General features: G+C 44.6%; 1 protein-coding gene across 9 annotated transcripts in view; it reads left to right on the top strand.

Moving 5' to 3' along the window:
• Positions 1-18,470, top strand: part of LOC136621106 (protein polybromo-1-like) — a 106,955-nt gene that overhangs the window by 30,754 nt on the left and 57,731 nt on the right. For all 9 annotated transcript variants that reach the window (XM_066596348.1, XM_066596347.1, XM_066596349.1 and 6 more), the window contains exons 13-15: positions 4,682-4,782; positions 14,420-14,696; positions 18,142-18,247. In XM_066596348.1, the coding sequence (XP_066452445.1) occupies positions 4,682-4,782; positions 14,420-14,696; positions 18,142-18,247 (484 nt within the window). The remainder of the gene's footprint in view (positions 1-4,681; positions 4,783-14,419; positions 14,697-18,141; positions 18,248-18,470) is intronic.

Below are 18,470 nucleotides of genomic sequence, written 5' to 3'. Positions count from 1 at the left end.
TTAATTTGCTTATCCTTCGTCATTCAGTTTCTGCAGGCATAAAAATCAAATAATGATGAACCAGTGTAAACAGGCAGTCATCCATCTATAAACCACTGCCTGTTTACTGTGAATAGAGGTTGGCAGAAGAGCTCTTCGGCCGCTCCACCTCCATTCACTGAGCCGGCATCACTCCTCTAAAAGCGCAGAAGCGACTACTGCTAGGACGGCTGTCGCCCGACAACGATCCCGTGTGAAAAGACCCTAATCTTGTGCTAATCATGTATATAAACAAAAGGCTGTCTTAAACGGTAGCAGATTGGTTGTAGTTGGCTTAGACCACTGTCTGCTGTGGAGGTTCACAGCTGCTTGCTGGATCACTAAAGGCCCATTTAGACACAACGATTATCACTCAAAAGAGCGATTATCATGGTGTCCATTTACAGCGCAAGGTGATCTCTTAAACGTTGAGCGATCACCTTGCGTTCCAAGTAGACGATGCAAAAGACAAGTGGGGCCGCTTGCCTTGTGCATTCAGCTGTTTCCTGCTCTGAGCGCCCGGGTGTTATACAGCTGAGCAGAGGATGCAGAAGACAAGCGGGGTGGCCCCGCTTGTTTTCTGCATCCAGAGGTTTTCTGCACGGAGCGTCCAGCTGTTACAGCAGAGCGCTCCGTGCTGGGTATGGAGAATGCAGCTGGACCGCTCTGTTCTTCATACCCCGCCTGTCATCAGGGAGCGGGATACAGCTGAAACAATAGTATCAGCTGTATCCCGCTGTGAATTCCTGATAACTGATCGCTGATCTTTCAGCATGCTGAAAGACGACAATGAGCTACAGCTTAACGAAAACTACACGATGTCAGTGCAGTCAGACACAACGATTATCGCTCAAAGGACAGCTTTTGGGTGAATTTGGAGCGATAATCGGTGTGTCTAAATGGGCCTTTACTTGTTAGGACCTGTTCACAATAGGAACACACTATCCTGATCTGCTTCTCTGAATGTTTCCATCCCATCAGTGCATTCGTGATCTGGTAACAACCTAGAGAACCTCATGGCCCTCCATATTCTTCCTACTTGTTGATTTTTACATTTAATTTGTATAAAACAAACTTCGATGTCCTAACTTTACTTTCATGGGCCACACTGAGGCATGGCGTATCCTTTCTGAGTTTTTCCACTCCATGTCGGTGTCACCCCGGCGGCACATCCTTTGCCATCAGTGTCACCCCGGCGGCGCATCTTTTGCTGCCGGTTTCACCCCGGCGGTGCATCCTTTTGACCTCTGTTTTGCCCTGATATAGAGGATATAGGCTAGCCATGCACATAAGATGGCTGTTGACTGAACATTCGTTCTCGGCTTGCGTCTCTCTACTGATTTCCCCATTCCTTTCACATATACATGCACTTTACACGCCCGAGCGTGCACGGGGCCTTTAGTATCTGATGGTGTTGCTTTGATTTGTAAGTCTGAAGTACAAGGTGTTCGGTGCGGTCCTACTTCACTTGGCTTCACAGAGAACTGCATAAAAGTCCCACCGCTCCAGTCACATGTTGTCCATTGTTCATGTGACCACTGCACTAGTCGCTGACCTTCAGAGATTGTGTGCATGATTGACATGTGACTGCGCAAGAAGCTTTCAAGACTGTGAATACAGTTTTTTCAATCTATCTCTTGCTTCAGTGATGCGGTTGTACATTTTCTTTTCTTCTGCCATGATATGTCATATAAATTTGCTGGACACCGTAGGGCTGTATATACGGGGGAAGTGCAATATCTGTCTGAGAAACTTGCATCGATATTATACCCACAAGCCTGCGACTCTGCGATAAATACTCATTATAGCGCTGAACATGCAATTTTCAGGCACATGAGAAAACCAATGTTATTCCGGCAATTAAAAACAAAAAACCTACTTGCAGATCACATGGCATGTGAGTGCGATGCAAATTTTTTTTTTTCATGCATTCATAGAAAATAATGGGTGCTTTTTTGAACAGAATAGCACAAAAATGGAACATACTGCGTTTTCTTTCGAAACTATGGATGTTAGTGATAAATCAGTAATGCGATTTAGCCCATTGAAAAGAATGGGTTCTCTTCACATACGATTTGTCTGCATCTCACAATGCACAGGAATCGCACCTGAAATGCACACATGTAAATACACTTTCTGCAGCGTATTTGCACATGAATGAGGTTTGGAGACGGCTATAATCGGGGATTTGCATGTATATCTGCGCATATTCCTGTTATTTGGCGCACACACAGGGCCAGTTCACACACACGTGACGCACCCTTTCCGTGGATTGGAGTGGCTATTAAAGCTTAATAATGTCCAGCTGTCTTTTCTTTTTCCCGTGTTTTGCGCAATGTTTTAACCATTCCCCTTGTGTATTTGCGCAACGGTCATGGGCTTCTATAGGATGTTGGCTGGCAAAACGCTGAAAAACACAGCAGGTTCTACTTTTTGTCACGTGCAAATGCACTTATGAGAACAGACCCATTGAAATCAATGAGTTCTACTCTCTGTATTTAATGCGTACAGATTTTGCAATTGCAAAAACATGCGCAAACACGCTCGTATGACCGAGCCCTTATGGTGTGTTTCCATCAATGATTTTCCCATGTAAAGGCCCATTTAGATAAAATGATTATCGCTCAAAATTCGCTCGTGACATCAACACTGACATCGTGCAGTTTTCGTTATCCCGTCGCTCATCGTTGTCTTTCAGCGTTCTTAACATTAGAGCGTCCCATTGACAAACGCGTTAAAAAAATGCAAGTGTGTGGAAGCCCTTAGGCTGGGTTCACACAGGGCAGATTTGTTGCGGTTTTGCTGTGTTTTTTCTGCGGCAAAACCGCTTCAAAGTTTATTTTTGTCTTGCGGACAGAAAAATCCGCAAGTGTTTTTTTTTTGGCAGTGCTTTTTTACTTTTGCAGCGTATTTTGGTGCAGATTTTGCTGCGTCCATAGAGGTCTATGGACAAAAAAGCGCTGCGGAAAAGACAAAAGAATTGACATGCTGCGTCTTGAAAAACTGCGCCGCAGTTGCATTTCCGCACTGCGGCTGTGCGGAAAAAATCCGTCCTGTGAGAACAGCTTTTTGCCTAAACTCATTTGTACTGCATTGCACTGCAAACGCAGCGGTTTTGCTGCAGTGCGGATATGCAACGACAATCCGCGGCAAAACCGCCCTGTGTGAACCCAGGGTTACACTCACAGAACACATTACCGTCACGTATAAAACACAGGTTCCAAAGTGCGATAGCAGTTTGAGTTTTGCGGACAGATCTCGCACTCACCCATGTGGGCACAGCCTTAGGATAATTCCCTTCCCACTGCTCGGCTACAAGAACCTTTGATGTCTTCACATCATGTTGCCACAGGAAATTAGATTGTGCGCTTCGTTGAGATCATAGACTGATGTGAATGGTCAATATCTCCGCCAGTGCTACATAAGGCTGGTTTCCTGCAGCTGAGAGTCTAAGGCGGGTTTTGTGCCCTGCGAGAGTCTTTTGAACAGAGACATACACATGAGCTATGTTTTTCCTCGCAACTAGGGAAAAATAAGTTGCTACTATTTTTTTTTCGTGTCTCTCGGAACACCTCGCCCATTGATTTCAGTGGACCGTAAATACATCGCATGGCACTCTCATGCCATGTGATGTTTCCAATTGAAATCAATGGGAAACACTTCTGATCAGCTATCGTGCGTGAAACTCGTGCCAGAGGACTGGAATTTCATGGGAGGGATGCGCGGCAATTTTGCGCTGAAAATCGCCTCATACCCATGGATAAAATGCAGGTTGACGAGCGCGATAATCCGTGTGTAAGTAGCCTGCAGAGGTAGTAATTCCATCTGCCTTATTTGCATAAATTACCCAGAGGAGTTTCCATGGTCTCATAAGTCTCCTCACTCACCTTCTAGGTATCCCCACACCCCTTTCGGGTGCTATCCTTGGGGAGAAACTATGTCATCCCCCTACCCACTCATCCCCTAGGTGTGTCTACGCACTTTTTGGGTGCTCTCCTTAAGGAGACATGACACTCCTCCTGACTAGGTAGCCTAAGTAATGGAATACGGGAATAGGGATTTTTTTACCATCGCACATTGAGGTTTTGCTGAGCGCAGATTGTTTGCAGGAACCTTAAGATGCCCTACAATGTGCCGCCGCGGTCCAACTCTCTGTGAGATGTCGGCTCAGCATCGTGTTCGCACATCAGTGGATGGACCAGTTTGCCACCTTGTAATTTAGCATAGTTAATGGTGGAAGAGCTCTACAAGCACTCGTTGCCTCACATTCTGCAGAACTATAAAAATGGCTGCATCCGGGCGCCATTAACTTGCGTGTGTTGTGATGTGTGTAGTAGTAGCGTTTTGTGCAGTTTTTATCTTTTCCTGTGTTTGATGTTTTCCAAGCCTGCGATCAGCCGGGATATTCTTCTGCCTGACGCCGGAGGAGAGGCACACAATACAATATTTGACAACAGACGCGTGTCAATGTTGCGCCTGATGAAATGTAAATGTTTCTAAGCTGCTGTACCTCGGATTCGTGACGCCGTTAATATTTATACACTGACACCAGTTGTAGCTTTTTTTCCGAGTGAAAGTGATCTATGCAGCTGTTTAATATTCATGTATTCTGGGAAGGTTTGGCGGAGCGCGGCTGACTCTGGAGATTTGCTCTTTATTTCAGGCGAAAAAGAAAGAGCTGGCTCGCAGAGACCTGGATATAGAGGACGGAGACAGCATGATTTCTTCCGCCACGTCTGACACCGGCAGCGCCAAGAGGAAGAGGTACATTTTTTTTTCACTCTGCTTGAATTTCCAGCATCACTGCATCCATTATGGCCGGGCTGGAGCTTGTAGGCCGGGGTCTGCACTCCAATTGTTGCGGATGGGGTCTCTTATTCTCAGATAAGGGATACAATACTGTTACGATGATTATACTCTGATTGAGTTGACACTCTAGGGCTTTTTTATTCTGAAGCCTCGTATTCTCATTACCAATGCTATTCATGCTACTGAATTGTGGAAAGCAACATGGCAGCCGACACTTGGCTATAGATGATAGGTATTTAACGAGGAATTAATTATTGTATGCTGTGATTATTATGAATTTCCCTCTTGCATGAAGTGTACAGTATACATGTCCTCTCCAGTACCGTCGTTCTCCACATCTGTCTTTACTAGTTTTAGAGACCTTGTCCACTTGTAGAGTATTAATGGCCACCAATAGTAGATCAGTGGAGGTCTGTCACCCAGGATCTCTGCCAAGCCAGTATATTTGTGCACTGATGTCTGCAAGAAGCAAACAGCGCTACTTCTAATACAGGATTTGGATTACAGGCAAAAATTCAGTTCACTTGAATGGAAACTTTGCCTGTAATACCAAAGCAGGCCACTGCAGCGAGATCGGAGCTGTCTACTTGCTGCAGAAGTCACTCAGTATATGAGAGCATTGGTATGGCAAACTGCTAATCTGTCAGGGATCTGCAACCTGAGACTCTCACTATCTATTATTGATGGCCTATCCTGCAGATAGGTCATTAATAGTCCACAACTGGACAACCCCTTTAAGCTAACAGTCCTTATGTAACAATCTAACCAATGGTGTTGATGTGCTGATGTTATTAGTAAAGAGCAAAGAAAAATATAATTGATTAGTAGCCAACTACTAAGGTCCCATTTAGACTGGGTGAGAGTCGTCCTAACGAGTGCTGACGTTACCGCTGAGGTCATTGGCACTCCTGCAGGGAGTTTACACAGACAGAGAACACTGCTGGATCGCTGGTTTCTTGCTCAGCGCTTCACCTTCTATGTGAAGCAGGGAGCGTTTACACGCAGCGAGAAGCCTGCGATCCAGCGATGTTTTTTATGCTGACTAAGAGTCAGAGATAACAAGAAGTGAACGAATGGCAAACCACGTTTTTTTGCGTTTTACAAGGGCGATTATCACCCAATTTTGTTTGAATGAATTTTGAGCGGTAATCGTCCCGTGTAAATGGTCCTTAAGGAATCACTTTGCTAATTTGATGATGAACACTTAAGTTCTCTGTATGTCCTCAGGTTAAAAGAAGGGGGCACTAAGTTCACACTTCTTAAACTTCTCCCCAAACTGGTGGTCATGTGCCGTAGTCTGCTAGTGATACTTGTACTACTGATTGAGTAGGTGGTCCCCACTTACAGCAAGTTGGCTTCTCGCTCCACCCTCTTTGGGAAGAGAATGGTGTTAGGGCTCCTGCACACAGGCAAACTGCTGACAATAGAACCCATTGATTTCAGTGGGTTTCTTCACATTCAGCGTTTTTGTTTGCGCATTTCTGTCGGGGGACATGGTCTATTTTGTGCGCATTTGCGCACCCAATGCACCATTGGAATCTTTGAGGGTGTGCAAATGTGCACCCTGTCCGCATGTAAAAACTATGCGATTTTGCTGTATTAATTAATAACACCCGGGACTAATTAGGCTGCTCGGCCAATTCAAAACTGTAACTGGCCCGTCAGTGTAAAAAACTACAGTAAAATGCACGGGTTCACGTGATGGCTCTCCATCAGAGGGCAATCACGTCATCCTCTCGCGTGCATATATATGCATCCGCTCGTGTGCAGGAGCCCAACATTTGCCCATATAATGAGTCCACTAGGGTTCCATGTGACCGTCTAGGCTATTATAGACCTGACATATGCCAGAAGAGCGCTTGGCGGTACACCTTTAATACAAAGTATAATTGATGGCAATGTAGGAGAATCTTGTGTAGTATATATTATGTTAAGAGTCTGTTATAGTTGTGTGAAACCACTTGGTGTACTGCAGTGTACACTAGTGCATCTGATGTATTCTCCCAGCATGAATGCACACACAGTGTAGGGTCTGCAAACCAGAGTACTAACCCCTTTAGTGGCACACCCGGAAAATCTCCTGGGCTTGCTTCACTGACCATGCAGTTAAACCCTAGAGGATTTCCGTGGACAGCTCTAGTGCTGAAATGCTGTCCTGGACACAGTTATTGTGCCACTGCACACGTTTGCCACCTCGAATTACCTCAGGAAAATCTCTGGGGCGTGCTGCTCTGACATGGTAATAATAAACCTGCCACTGAGGGGGTTAAGGAGGGTTCCGGCAATTCAAATTGAAAAACGATAAGATGTAGTTCTCCATTGGTATCCAGTGGTTACGTCCTGTACGCTACGCTGTTTACTGGTCAGCCATGCTCAGTGCCTTCACATTCTGTAATGATGACCCAGTTTGTACAGTTATGAATGCGCACTCCTCAGTAACTGCAGTGAAGCATTATGGGAGATATAGTTTTTGTACTCCATGGTGGCCTTTTTTTGATAACAATGTGTAAATCTGAAGCTGTCTGGAAGCGGTGGAGGTGCAGGCTGGCAAAAAGGTACCGGATTGTAGATTGATGATGGAGTTTTGGAGTAAGTGAAAACGTTGGGGAAAACTTTTCCCAGTCTCCAGAATACCCCTTTAACACGGCGTTTCATAACTAGGCATCTTTTGGCGTTGCCTGGTAAAATGTTTCACAGTAGGTAGAAGGAGTGCTTGGCATGGGGTGCACAATTATGTAATGCTGCCTGTGTGATGGCGCAGAGATAAGTGCGCTGTACGTGGCAGGAGCGCCGCAGAACGCTCTGTTATTCAGGAGGCGGCTGTCCGTGCAGTGAGGAGGGAAGAACTGATTGTGTAGGAGGGCGCCTCACACTGGGGAAAAGGTTTTCAGGGGTCCTTCTTGCTAAAAGAATAGGGATCACTGCAACAGTCGGCTTCCTGTTACTCATCGTCCTGTCTCTGGCCAATGTCATGTTGATTATGGCTCATAGCGTCCCCATCGACTGTCTCTTACTGTTTAGCTATATGTGCATTACCATTTCCAGGTCTTACTAAATAAATGTCACCGCTGTCCTCGTAGCTTAGTAATGAGAAAATTAACACATGGAACAAGAAGCAAAGCCTCGTCCATAGATCAGGTACATCAACAGACTGGTGAGGACTTGTCAAGCCTTGGGCACAGACCAGTATAGAAGTGTTCAGCTCTGGCTTAGGGCACAACTTTGAGCGCAACGCACATCACATGGCCAAAGATGAGCGTCGTTCTGCCTGCAGTGCCTGTAACGTACATGAATGAGATCACGTTGCGACTCGCCGGTTACTGTGACATGAGAGCTGCAAGAAATAAAACCTCCCGGATGTCGTACAACCGTCGTGCCCCTGATTTTAGCAACTTGTGAGTTGCGCCCACATTCATGTAATTCCTCTGCGGTGCAGGCTGGTGACACTGCAATTTATTTTGCCATGCAGCATGTTACACCCAAAGAAGTCTTGTAACTCTGGCCTTAGGCCGGCTTCATGCAAGCATGTGCATATTCGCACGCACATAAGCATAGCAGTTTTGCGGTATGAACAACGCTCTAATTTTTGTGCCCGCAGGCATGTTCATTTGCGCACAGCAAACAGGTGCACTGATTGAAATGAATTAGTCTTAATGCGTTCCAGACATGTTTTTTTTTTCTTGCCCAATTACACAATTTGCTCATACACGTCCTGGCGTATTGTGTGCTTTTCAGCAAGCCCCCCCACCCCGTTGAGGTTCTAGGGGGACCTAGAAACCTATTCCATTTTTTTTCTTGCGCAGCCAAAATACGGAAATGTGACTGAACGCATTGAAATCAATAGATTTTCTCTGCATATTGCACGTGCACATATATGTCCATGTGAAGCTGGCCTTAGGCTGTGCTCACATGACTGTATGTTTGCCATGTATTACGCGGGCTCTGTACGCCTGTGTGATGCCGCCATATGCAGGGTCACTGTCAGCTTCACAGCAGCAAAAATGCTCCGGGACCCCCACAGCGTTTTATGCTTACGGCCGAGTGAGCCCGACCTTAGTCAGAGAGTTGACTTGAGGCCTCCGCGGTCGTGTACATGTTGGCAAAAGCAGGAAAGGAAAGGGCAGAGGGATCTAAACTGACCGGTAGCCCTGGTGGGGTGTATAGAAGTGGAACTAGAAGCCCTGTGACTGTAGAGGAATACATAAACCAATGAACCACGCTGGGGGGTAACAGTGATGTACATCTAAACATTCGGCAGTAGCATGAGGCAGTAAGCCCAAATTGTATGTCTTATCTGGTATTTCCTGATTCCAAGGCTATGGGATATTTGGGCCTCTGTACTTCTCTTCCTTCAGATTGAAGGATTGTCCACGTTCTATATGGTCCCATGTTTCCTATGAGATGGCCCGGTAATTGCTGGGAATCAGATGCAATCTCTTTCTTTTAAACCCTTTATAGGACGACGTGACCATTTAGGTGGTGAGGTGTAATATCTGCCGGAGGGGATCGTCCTCCCGGATGGTGCAGCAGTAAAGGACGTTTCATCGTTGCTAATTTCCCTGCAATGTTATTTGGCTTCTGTGGGGGTTTAGCCCATTTATCTGGAAAGGGATGAATGTGAGATTTGTTTTGCTGCATTGTAATCTCCAGTATCTGCAGTGGGAAGATGGGATAATGCGTTCTACCTTCATGCATGAGAATATCTGCTTTATAGGGTCGTTTATTCGTTCATCAACTATAACAGCACTGATTCTGCATCATTTTGCAATTACCTCTTATCCTCTTACGGTGCGACTGCAATTTTCTTGTTAATGTTTTGCAAGTCAGATCTGTACTTGTAGCAAGTGAGATGACACATAATATTGCTAATTGCCGGATTGCACGAATGAGGGTGCAATCGCTTTATAACGAGTCCTTACACTAGATTCCATATTGATGAGAAAACGATCACGCAGTGCCATTTCCGTTTTGATTTCTTTTCTTAAAGGGGTAGGCCCGCTTCACACAAACGGATTCCTACTGCAGAATCCGCGGTCGTCGTCCGCATGAAGGATCTGCAGCAAATCACATGCACTAAAAGGTATACACTGTAGCATTTTCCTTCCCACTCATGGATATGAATTGCATATTCCGCGAGATGAGGAGAAATCACAGCATGCTCTATTTTGCTGTGGACTCTGCTCGGACAGCCTACATTGAAGTCAATCTGCAATTGAAATTGCCCATTGATGGGACTGGAAATACAAATATATATATAATATTTATGGTTTTTTTTTTTTAAATCTGTACTGCGCATGACCAACGGCGGAAGTCCGCAATACAAATTTTGCAGGTACATGGGGTCACAGGTGTATTTCGCTGCGAGTTCCCACATGCGGAATCCAGCTCTCCTGTGTGCAGCCAGACATATCCTGGTAAAATAAAGCCCAAAGGATAGGCAATAACTGATGTTCAGGGGTCCAACAGCTCAGACCCCCACCGATCCCATCAATGGGAGTCCCAAGTACCTGCTGGAGATAGCCAAGCACTTGGCTATCTCTAGCAGTCCTGTGAAATGCATAGAGTGGTGGCACGGATACACCGTCACTGCTGCATTCATTTGGGGGTACATGGACCCCAGTCTTGCGATCAGTGGTCGAACCCTTACTTCTCATATAGGTATTCTCTGGATAAGAAGTAACTTCTTTTTACTGAAACACCCCTTTAAAAAGTGTTTTACCATAAAAAGCATTGAAATCGTATCCATAGGATGGGGCACAAATGTCTGATTGCGTTTGGACTGACTGCTGGAACCTTCATTGATCCCGAAACAGGCAAAGCCTAAGGAAAGCGGTATGCATGCCCGAATGCCACTCCATTGGCTTCTGTGGAATGCATGGAGTTTACCATGTGCTTTGATCTCCACCTGTCCCATCGAACTGTCTGGAGTGGTGGTTGAGTCTCTGGATCAAGGAAGTCCCAGTGGTCGGCCCCAACAATCAGACATCTAACCCCTAGACTACACCCGCTGGGATTGTTTCCATCACTGCATTGCCTTTGAGCAGCTGCAGGGGTTATAAATGACTTCCATGGTGATTCCAGTGTTAACGAGTTCAAGTCCACGCTATTTTTTCCTGTTGGTAACCAGACCGGGTTCTCGTTTTGTGTTCTTTAGTATAAGTACGTTTGAAAGGTATAATAAATGTTCTTCTGTTGCTCGATTTAATTTTTGTCTTTTTTTATGATGTATGAAGATTTATTTGTGCCGTTTTACATTTGCCTTTTTATTTAATTTTTGGGATATCCCTGGAAAAATGTCAAGAAAATTGGAAATAACTGTTGGTATTCGCTTTATGGATCTTTTTGTTAACACAGACTGACAGTCGAGTAAACAACTGCACAAGTGCTGATGTCACGTCTCACGTCGTTAGCGCTCGTACAGAGTGTTTACACTGACAGACGTCACCGCTGGATCGCGGGCTTCTCGCTCAGCGCTTCACCTTCTATGTGGAGCGTTTACACGGAACGACAAGCCTGCAACTCGGCAATGTATTTTATGTGACTAAAAGTCAGCGAAAACTAATAGTAAACAATGTTTTTGCACAAGTTCATTTGAATGAATTGTGAACGATAATTGCCCCATGTAAATGGCCCATGACCTGTCGCCCTTACCGTTGCAGCCATTTTAGTGTAAGGAATATGTAGTTTTCAGGGCCCTTAGGTCAGAGGTAGAAGTTATTGTATAGCCTAGTGGTGGCTTTTAGGCTGCCTGTCCACGGGCGTTGCGGTATCCTGCAGCGGTTCTCCGCCATGTGAGACGCCGCCCGGGAGCTGTAGCCGGCAGACGGGTCTCTGCTGTCAGCCTATCTGACAGGCTGACCGCGGAGAATCGCAGCAAATTGCAGCATGCTGTGATTTGCCGGCCGAGAGCAGAGAACCCCAATGATTCTCTGCTCGTGGACAGGGGGAAGCGCTCTGCATAGCAACGCAATATTGCTTAGGGGAACGCAATGAAAACCCGCCTGTGGACAGGCTGCCTTAGTTATATATTTGAGGGCATTTCACTATTTTATTTATGGCTGATTTGTCCTGTGTCTTGGGCTGACATATTAGCCTCAGCGTCTCTAGCAGTTTCCTAGTCTGTAAACATAGTACTCCCACTTGCGTATATTTATTGCATATTTATTGCAGCATGTATTATTTTACTGCTTATTACGCCCTATTGTTCTCTATGGGTGAATTTCGAACGCAGTGCATGCACCATTACATTGAGAAGGAAGTTAAAAAACTAGGTCAGACACTGCAGGAGCGTCTAGGGACCACCATCCCATCTAACCGGTGGTCTGTGGAGATTGGGGGCCCTTACATAGAAGCCATGACTACTTCCGATACGAGCAGACTCCATGCTCTATGCCGGACTTGCTCTAATTTGGGACACCAATAGCTCCAATTACCTGGAGAGGAACGCCAAAGCCAGGGCATGGGATGAGTCTGCCTCCCAGATGTACAGAGAGCAGGGGATCATTGCCTGCTTGCCTTCGTTTTGCGCGTGTAAAATACGTTGTGCATACACGTGCAAAATGCTCGCATACACGATAATACACAGGAATACGCAATTCCATACGCAGGTGGAAAGCTGTGATTTTAATGCACTGTATTACAATATGGTCATGTGATCCCGGTCTGACAGTTTTGCAGTAATTCAGTACAGAACATGGGTAATTTGGTAAATTTTCTATTGATATGTTATAGTTTTGACTTGTGAGCTTGTGGAGCTCATTCGCATGTGTAAAGCGTGTTAAAAAAAAACAAAAAAAAGAAACACCAAAGCACAACATGCTTGGTTTTTTTTTCCACCTCTCCCATAGACTTTCATGGGCTATTTTGGTGTGCGGACCAAGATAGGACATGCTGCAATGTTTTTGGGTTTTTTTTGTTTTGTTTTTTTACACCTGAATACACCATTGCAATGGTGTTGTATAGTGTCTGCATTGGGTCCGTAAAAAAATACGGACATCATACTTGCAGAAAATACATTTGTCATACGAATGAACTCCAAGAGCCATTGAAAGAGCCACTTCCGGCTGACACAGTATAGAGAGGAGGACAGGGGTGTGAGCCAAGGGCGTAACTATAGGGGATGCAGGGGGTGCGGTTGCACCCGGGCCCAGGAGCCTTAGGGGGCCCATAAGGCTTCTCTTCTCCATAGTGGGCCCAGTACTATGAATAAAGCATTACATTTGAGGGCCCTGTTACAGGTTTTGCATTGGGGCCCAGAAGCTTCAAGTTACGCCTCTGGCATGAGCTCCTGGGTCACACTAGGTGACAAACCTCTCTTGGTGGCCACGTTTGTTACCTACAAACATTTTTACTAATGGATATAACGTATGCCAGCCGTACACATCAGGTAGCTGTTGATAGCCCAAAGTATTAAATGGCTTCTGTCAGTAACTTTGCTGATGTAAAACTGCTGACCGTGTTATGTCGGGGCAGTAAAGCGGGGTGTAATGATACCTGTGAGCACTTCTATCAGTTACAATGCAGTTTTAATGGCCGGATCACTGCTCCACGAAGTGCTGTGAGGTGGGGCCTTCTCTCTAAAGTGCTCTCTGCTCTGTACGTTGAGCTGCTCCACAGCTCTGACTGCTGTAGCTTTCTCCTAGTTCTCCCTTTTTTAAGTGTATGTCTAGACAAAGTAGAATATTTCTCATGTGCATTTTGCTGTACTGATTTACTGCAGGTTTTACACCTAGTACATTGAAGGTGTGAAAATCCACCGCCTGCTCATTTCCTGGAGTGTAAGTGTCCGCAACCAGTGGATGAGATTTGTAAATATTTCACTCTCTTGCCTTGTACTGAGTGCATTGTGGATTTGTGCCACATGTGAATTCAACCTACGTTTGTTAGAAGCCAACATGCCCAATTATTCTCCACCCCCAACAGTATCTTCTGTGAAATGTTGAATTGCCTCCATACACGTAGACTGTTGGCCGATCCTGCCAGAGGTGGTAGGTTCTTCTGACCTATAGAGGGATTGTCTATAATATGAATGTCAGTCTGTAGAACCATAGTAAAAATAAACTGTCACTACCTGTTCTTCCCTTCACCCCTGTGTCTTTTTAAGGCCAGGCTCATATGGCCGTACACATAAAATACTGCTTGAGTCACGCAGCGTTTTAGCGCTGTGGAGCTGGCCTGCCGCCGCATATGCCAACGTTACTGTATTGCACATGACTCTGTATCTCACGCACGCTGTCATGCGCAATCTGACTTGTTTCCTTTCTTGTTTAAATTTTCTGCTCTGTTGCTTTGCAATGGTGCATATATATATATATATATATCACTCATACGCAATGTAATTGCGTATCGGTGGCGTTGATTTATGCGCCCATAGAGAACAATGGGTTCTCTCGTGCGTAATAAGTGACAAAATAGAACTTGCTGCATTCTTTGTTGTGCTCACGTTACGCAATTCTTACCCGCAGATGAGAGCGAGCCAACTTAAGGTAATGTATTTCATTGCCTGCGAATTGCCGCATATTACATTATTCTCTCACTCTGTTGTATCTGAATGTTTCAGTTTTGTGCTAACAATCCCATTCATGTTATTCAGCAAGAAGAACATACGGAAGCAACGGATGAAGATTTTGTTCAATGCCGTCCTGGAGGCGCGGGAGCCCATTAGCAATCGTCGCCTTTGTGAACTTTTTATGTTCAAACCATCCAAAAAAGACTACCCAGATTATTATAAGATCATTCTGGAGCCCATGGACCTAAAAACAATTGAACACAACATTCGCACTGACAAATATACCACAGAGGACGCCATGATGGATGACATGAAGCTGATGTTCCGTAATGCCTGGCACTATAATGAAGAAGGCTCGCAGGTAGGATTATCTCAGATGCATCAGGGTGATAAAAAACATTTCCTGAAACACAGTGACCCTGGCCATTGAGTGCTGACGTTACGGACACAAGATGCGCCGCCTAGGGATACAAGACATGTCTAGGGAGATAAATGGGTTATCCAACTTCAGTAGTCCTATTGAAGTGAATAGGACTCGGCCTGCAGTACCAACCCTGGCCACTGCGCAATGTACAGAGCTGTCTGCTTCCTGCAGGAAAACTGTTTACAGTAGGACAAATCCCTTTAACAATCCTCCTGCATTTATCCAAAATGAAGGAGACACTAGCTGGTAATAGAGTTCCAAAATACAAGGATAGTTGTAACCAATTACTTTAACCCCCTTACAACCACATAACACAAATGCATGTCATGCCAGTGGGGTGTTATGGACCTGCCAACAGCAGACACCCAGCTAGCGCCGAACAGGGCTATGTGACCACTAACTTGCATCTAAGCAGTTAGGTAAGGGAGGAGCCCACTACTCTGCTGCATCAGCCCCCTCAGGGAGGGGGTGATAGGTGGTGCTAGGTTGCCATGGCAGCCAGGAGCCTAGTGAAGGCTGCCAGGGTTGCCATGCATTGATGTCCATGCCAGGACTTAATAGGCAAGAATAAAAAGTACATTATACTTCAATATGGAATTATCAACCTGCCATTCAGGAAAGCTGAGTGTAAATGTAATGGTGATCTTATTACTTGTCACCCAGCTTTCCAGGAGCCCTGAATGCCATGTATCATTATGGTTATGTATACATTTGTGCAGAACTAGGCACAAATGTATACACCATACAGGCAGCTCTTTCTACAGCTACCCTCAGCTGATTGAGGTAGAGAAGGTAGAGCTGCAGTTCCCTTCCAATAAGGGCTTTTACGCACTGGCATTTTTTTAACACTGCGATATCGCAGCATTTTTTTAAAATGTGACTTTCTAATGTTAAAATCGCGAAAACACAAACTTGCGATTTTAGTACAATGCAATTTTAACATTAGAAAGTCCCATTTAAAAAAACCCCGCAGTGTTTAAACAAACAAAAAAAAGGCTTTTGCGCAAAAGCCCTAAACAGCTGTTTGTATGGGTGCTGCGCACTGCTATGGGGCTGACTTGCTATCATTACCACGCTGCCGGCTCCATAGCAGCAGCTGATTACTGAGCTCCCTCCCTTATTGTGGTTTACAGAGCTCAAAGTTGATTATCGGTTCCCTTTTTTTTTTGCTTTATTTATTTACATTTTTTCATAGTCCTTTCTCCCCTCTCATCCTCTACTGGCGGCTCCGGGTCTCTGCTGTGGTTTTTGTTTATAAGCTGCAGTCAGGCTGTGACGTCTTATAAACTTGTCTCTGCAGCCAATCGCTGAGCCCTGACATTGGCTGCAGCAACTTGTTTGGCGATGGGTTTGGTGGACCCATTCCTTAACCTCTTAAAGACCATGATGTTTTGCTCTTAACAGACCAGACCCTTTTTAGGGATTTGACCCATGTAATGCCCTAATTTTTTTCCTTCAGCTACCAAAATTATTTTGTTGACTTTTATTCCCCCATGACAAATAGGGCTGTTTTTTTTTTTGCATCTTTTTTTCACTGACTTTTCCCCCCCTGTTTTTTAAATGTAATTTGGGATCAAAAAAAAAAAAAGGTCTTTGGTTTTTTTTTTCACATGTATAGTTGTGTGTTTTTTTTTTTTTTGTTTGTTTTTTAAAGTATATTTACACTAAAACAAATTATGGGAATGGTTTCCTCATTTTGTTTTGTATGTTTTGATATATAATATGTATCGTTTTGGAAGTCTATGGCGCATACGGCAGCAATTTTGGTTGGAATTGGCGGGGGATCATTTTATTTTTTAACTTGCTTTGTAACAGGTTTTTTTTTTTTTTTTTTACCAGCTATGACCCCCATGACGACATATAAGACATCTGGGGGTCATTCACATTCAGATTTTTTTAATTATATTATTTCACACTTTCCAACTGTAGCTGGGGCATTTATAGGGGCCGCATCCATAGGAGACCCAGTGACAGGGGAAAACATCACCAACTAAAAAGTCACTAACAGAGCTTGTCTGGGTCTGCTACGACCCTGCAGCTCTGCTGTGACAGGGGTCACCTGGCAGTCACGTTGTCAGGGTAAAATTCTAAGTACAGCACCAATCAGGCCCACCCCACTTGCCCCGCTGCCGGCGATAAGAAGAAAACACCACACGGAGGTCTGGTATAGTTTCTCACACGGGACATGGCTGCGCTTCGCGCTTTATTACAGATTACATGAGATCTTATACCCTTTGTCTCATCACCAGCAAGGGGTGATGGGCTCATAACCATATATGGGAAGTCCGGATTTCCGGCCTGAGACAGTGAAAATTATGTACATAGTGGAACATCTTGATATGGCACTTCTGGGAAAACGGCCAAGTACAGGCGGCCTTGGTCTGGTTCTTCCTTCGCTGTGTTTAAAGATACATTTTGTCTTCGCCTGGCAAGGCCTTTGGCATATCTGGTATAAGGCGACGTATTAAGTTTTTTTCATAGTTAGTACAAATGAGAATAAAGTTAGTATACATAAAAAGAAAGGCACATAACTATACCTATGTAAATGTATATATTCCAGTGTTTTCCTTTCTACCTACAAGGGTATATATATATATATATATATATATATATATATATATATATATATATATATATATATCCTTCTCAACGTGATTGCTACGTAGCACATTGAAAGTAACACTTCTACTTCTTCTTAGTACCTAGCGCTCATTGAGGGCTATGTAGCCTGGAAAGGAGAAGGCAGAAGCAGTTATCTCCCCCGGGTCCTCGGTTGTGTCTGACAGCTGAGAACCCGACCTACTGCTGCTTAATTGCAGGAGCAGAGGCTTTAATCCCGCACCATTTTTTAAAATATCAGCTGGGATTAAAGCCCTGGACCAAGCGTCGTATATTTACCGCTCTTGGCCCTTAAGGTCCTTAAACCTTTTTTTTCTTCTATCTTGGATAAACCTTTTAAGTGAATGGTAAGTTTACAGAATTTATGGCGAAGAGCTGAAATGACTTTCAATCAGCTGAAACAGATGGTGATGAAAAATGACTTTGCTAATGATATCTAAGTGCATGGTTATGGGCCATTATATGCATCATGCTGATGTATTTCAGATAAGTGTTGTCTGACGGTAATACCCCGGTGAACGGCGTGTGACAGCTGTGCTACTGCAGCATTGTCATTGCCAAGAAGACACGTTATCGCACTGTCTGCAAATGTGAGAGAGCTGGCTTTATATATAATATACACACATAGCACTGCAGATGGCCCCCTCCCCCAAAGAAATGGGTCATGTGCCATGGTTAAGTAGATTTAGTTCCTGTGGTGTGTTCATTATTCGGCTTTTGATCTGAAATGCAAACGCACTGAGTGCTCTTAATACTTTGTCAGGTCTACAATGATGCACACGTCCTGGAGAAGATCCTCAAGGAGAAGAGGAAGGAGCTGGGTCCCCTACCAGATGACGAAGACATGGCCTCTCCAAAGCTCAAGCTAAGTCAGTGATTTGTGCTCTTGTGCTTGCTTTGATATCCTGACCTAACTATCTGCTGGATATGGCCACGGAAAAATATTATAATTTTTTTCAATTTACCACTGAAAAAAACGAAGAAAATTACTTAGTCATTAAGGTGCTAAATAGGTCGGTCACTTAGGGGTTAATAATTTATCACATAATGCATGATTCTTTGTGGTAACAGTAATAGATGAACAAGTACTAC

The sequence above is a fragment of the Eleutherodactylus coqui genome, chromosome 3 (assembly GCF_035609145.1).
Source record: "Eleutherodactylus coqui strain aEleCoq1 chromosome 3, aEleCoq1.hap1, whole genome shotgun sequence".
Classification (NCBI taxonomy): domain Eukaryota; kingdom Metazoa; phylum Chordata; class Amphibia; order Anura; family Eleutherodactylidae; genus Eleutherodactylus; species Eleutherodactylus coqui.
The sequence above is the reverse complement of the archived record's forward strand: the minus strand, read 5'-3'. Positions and strand labels throughout refer to the sequence as shown.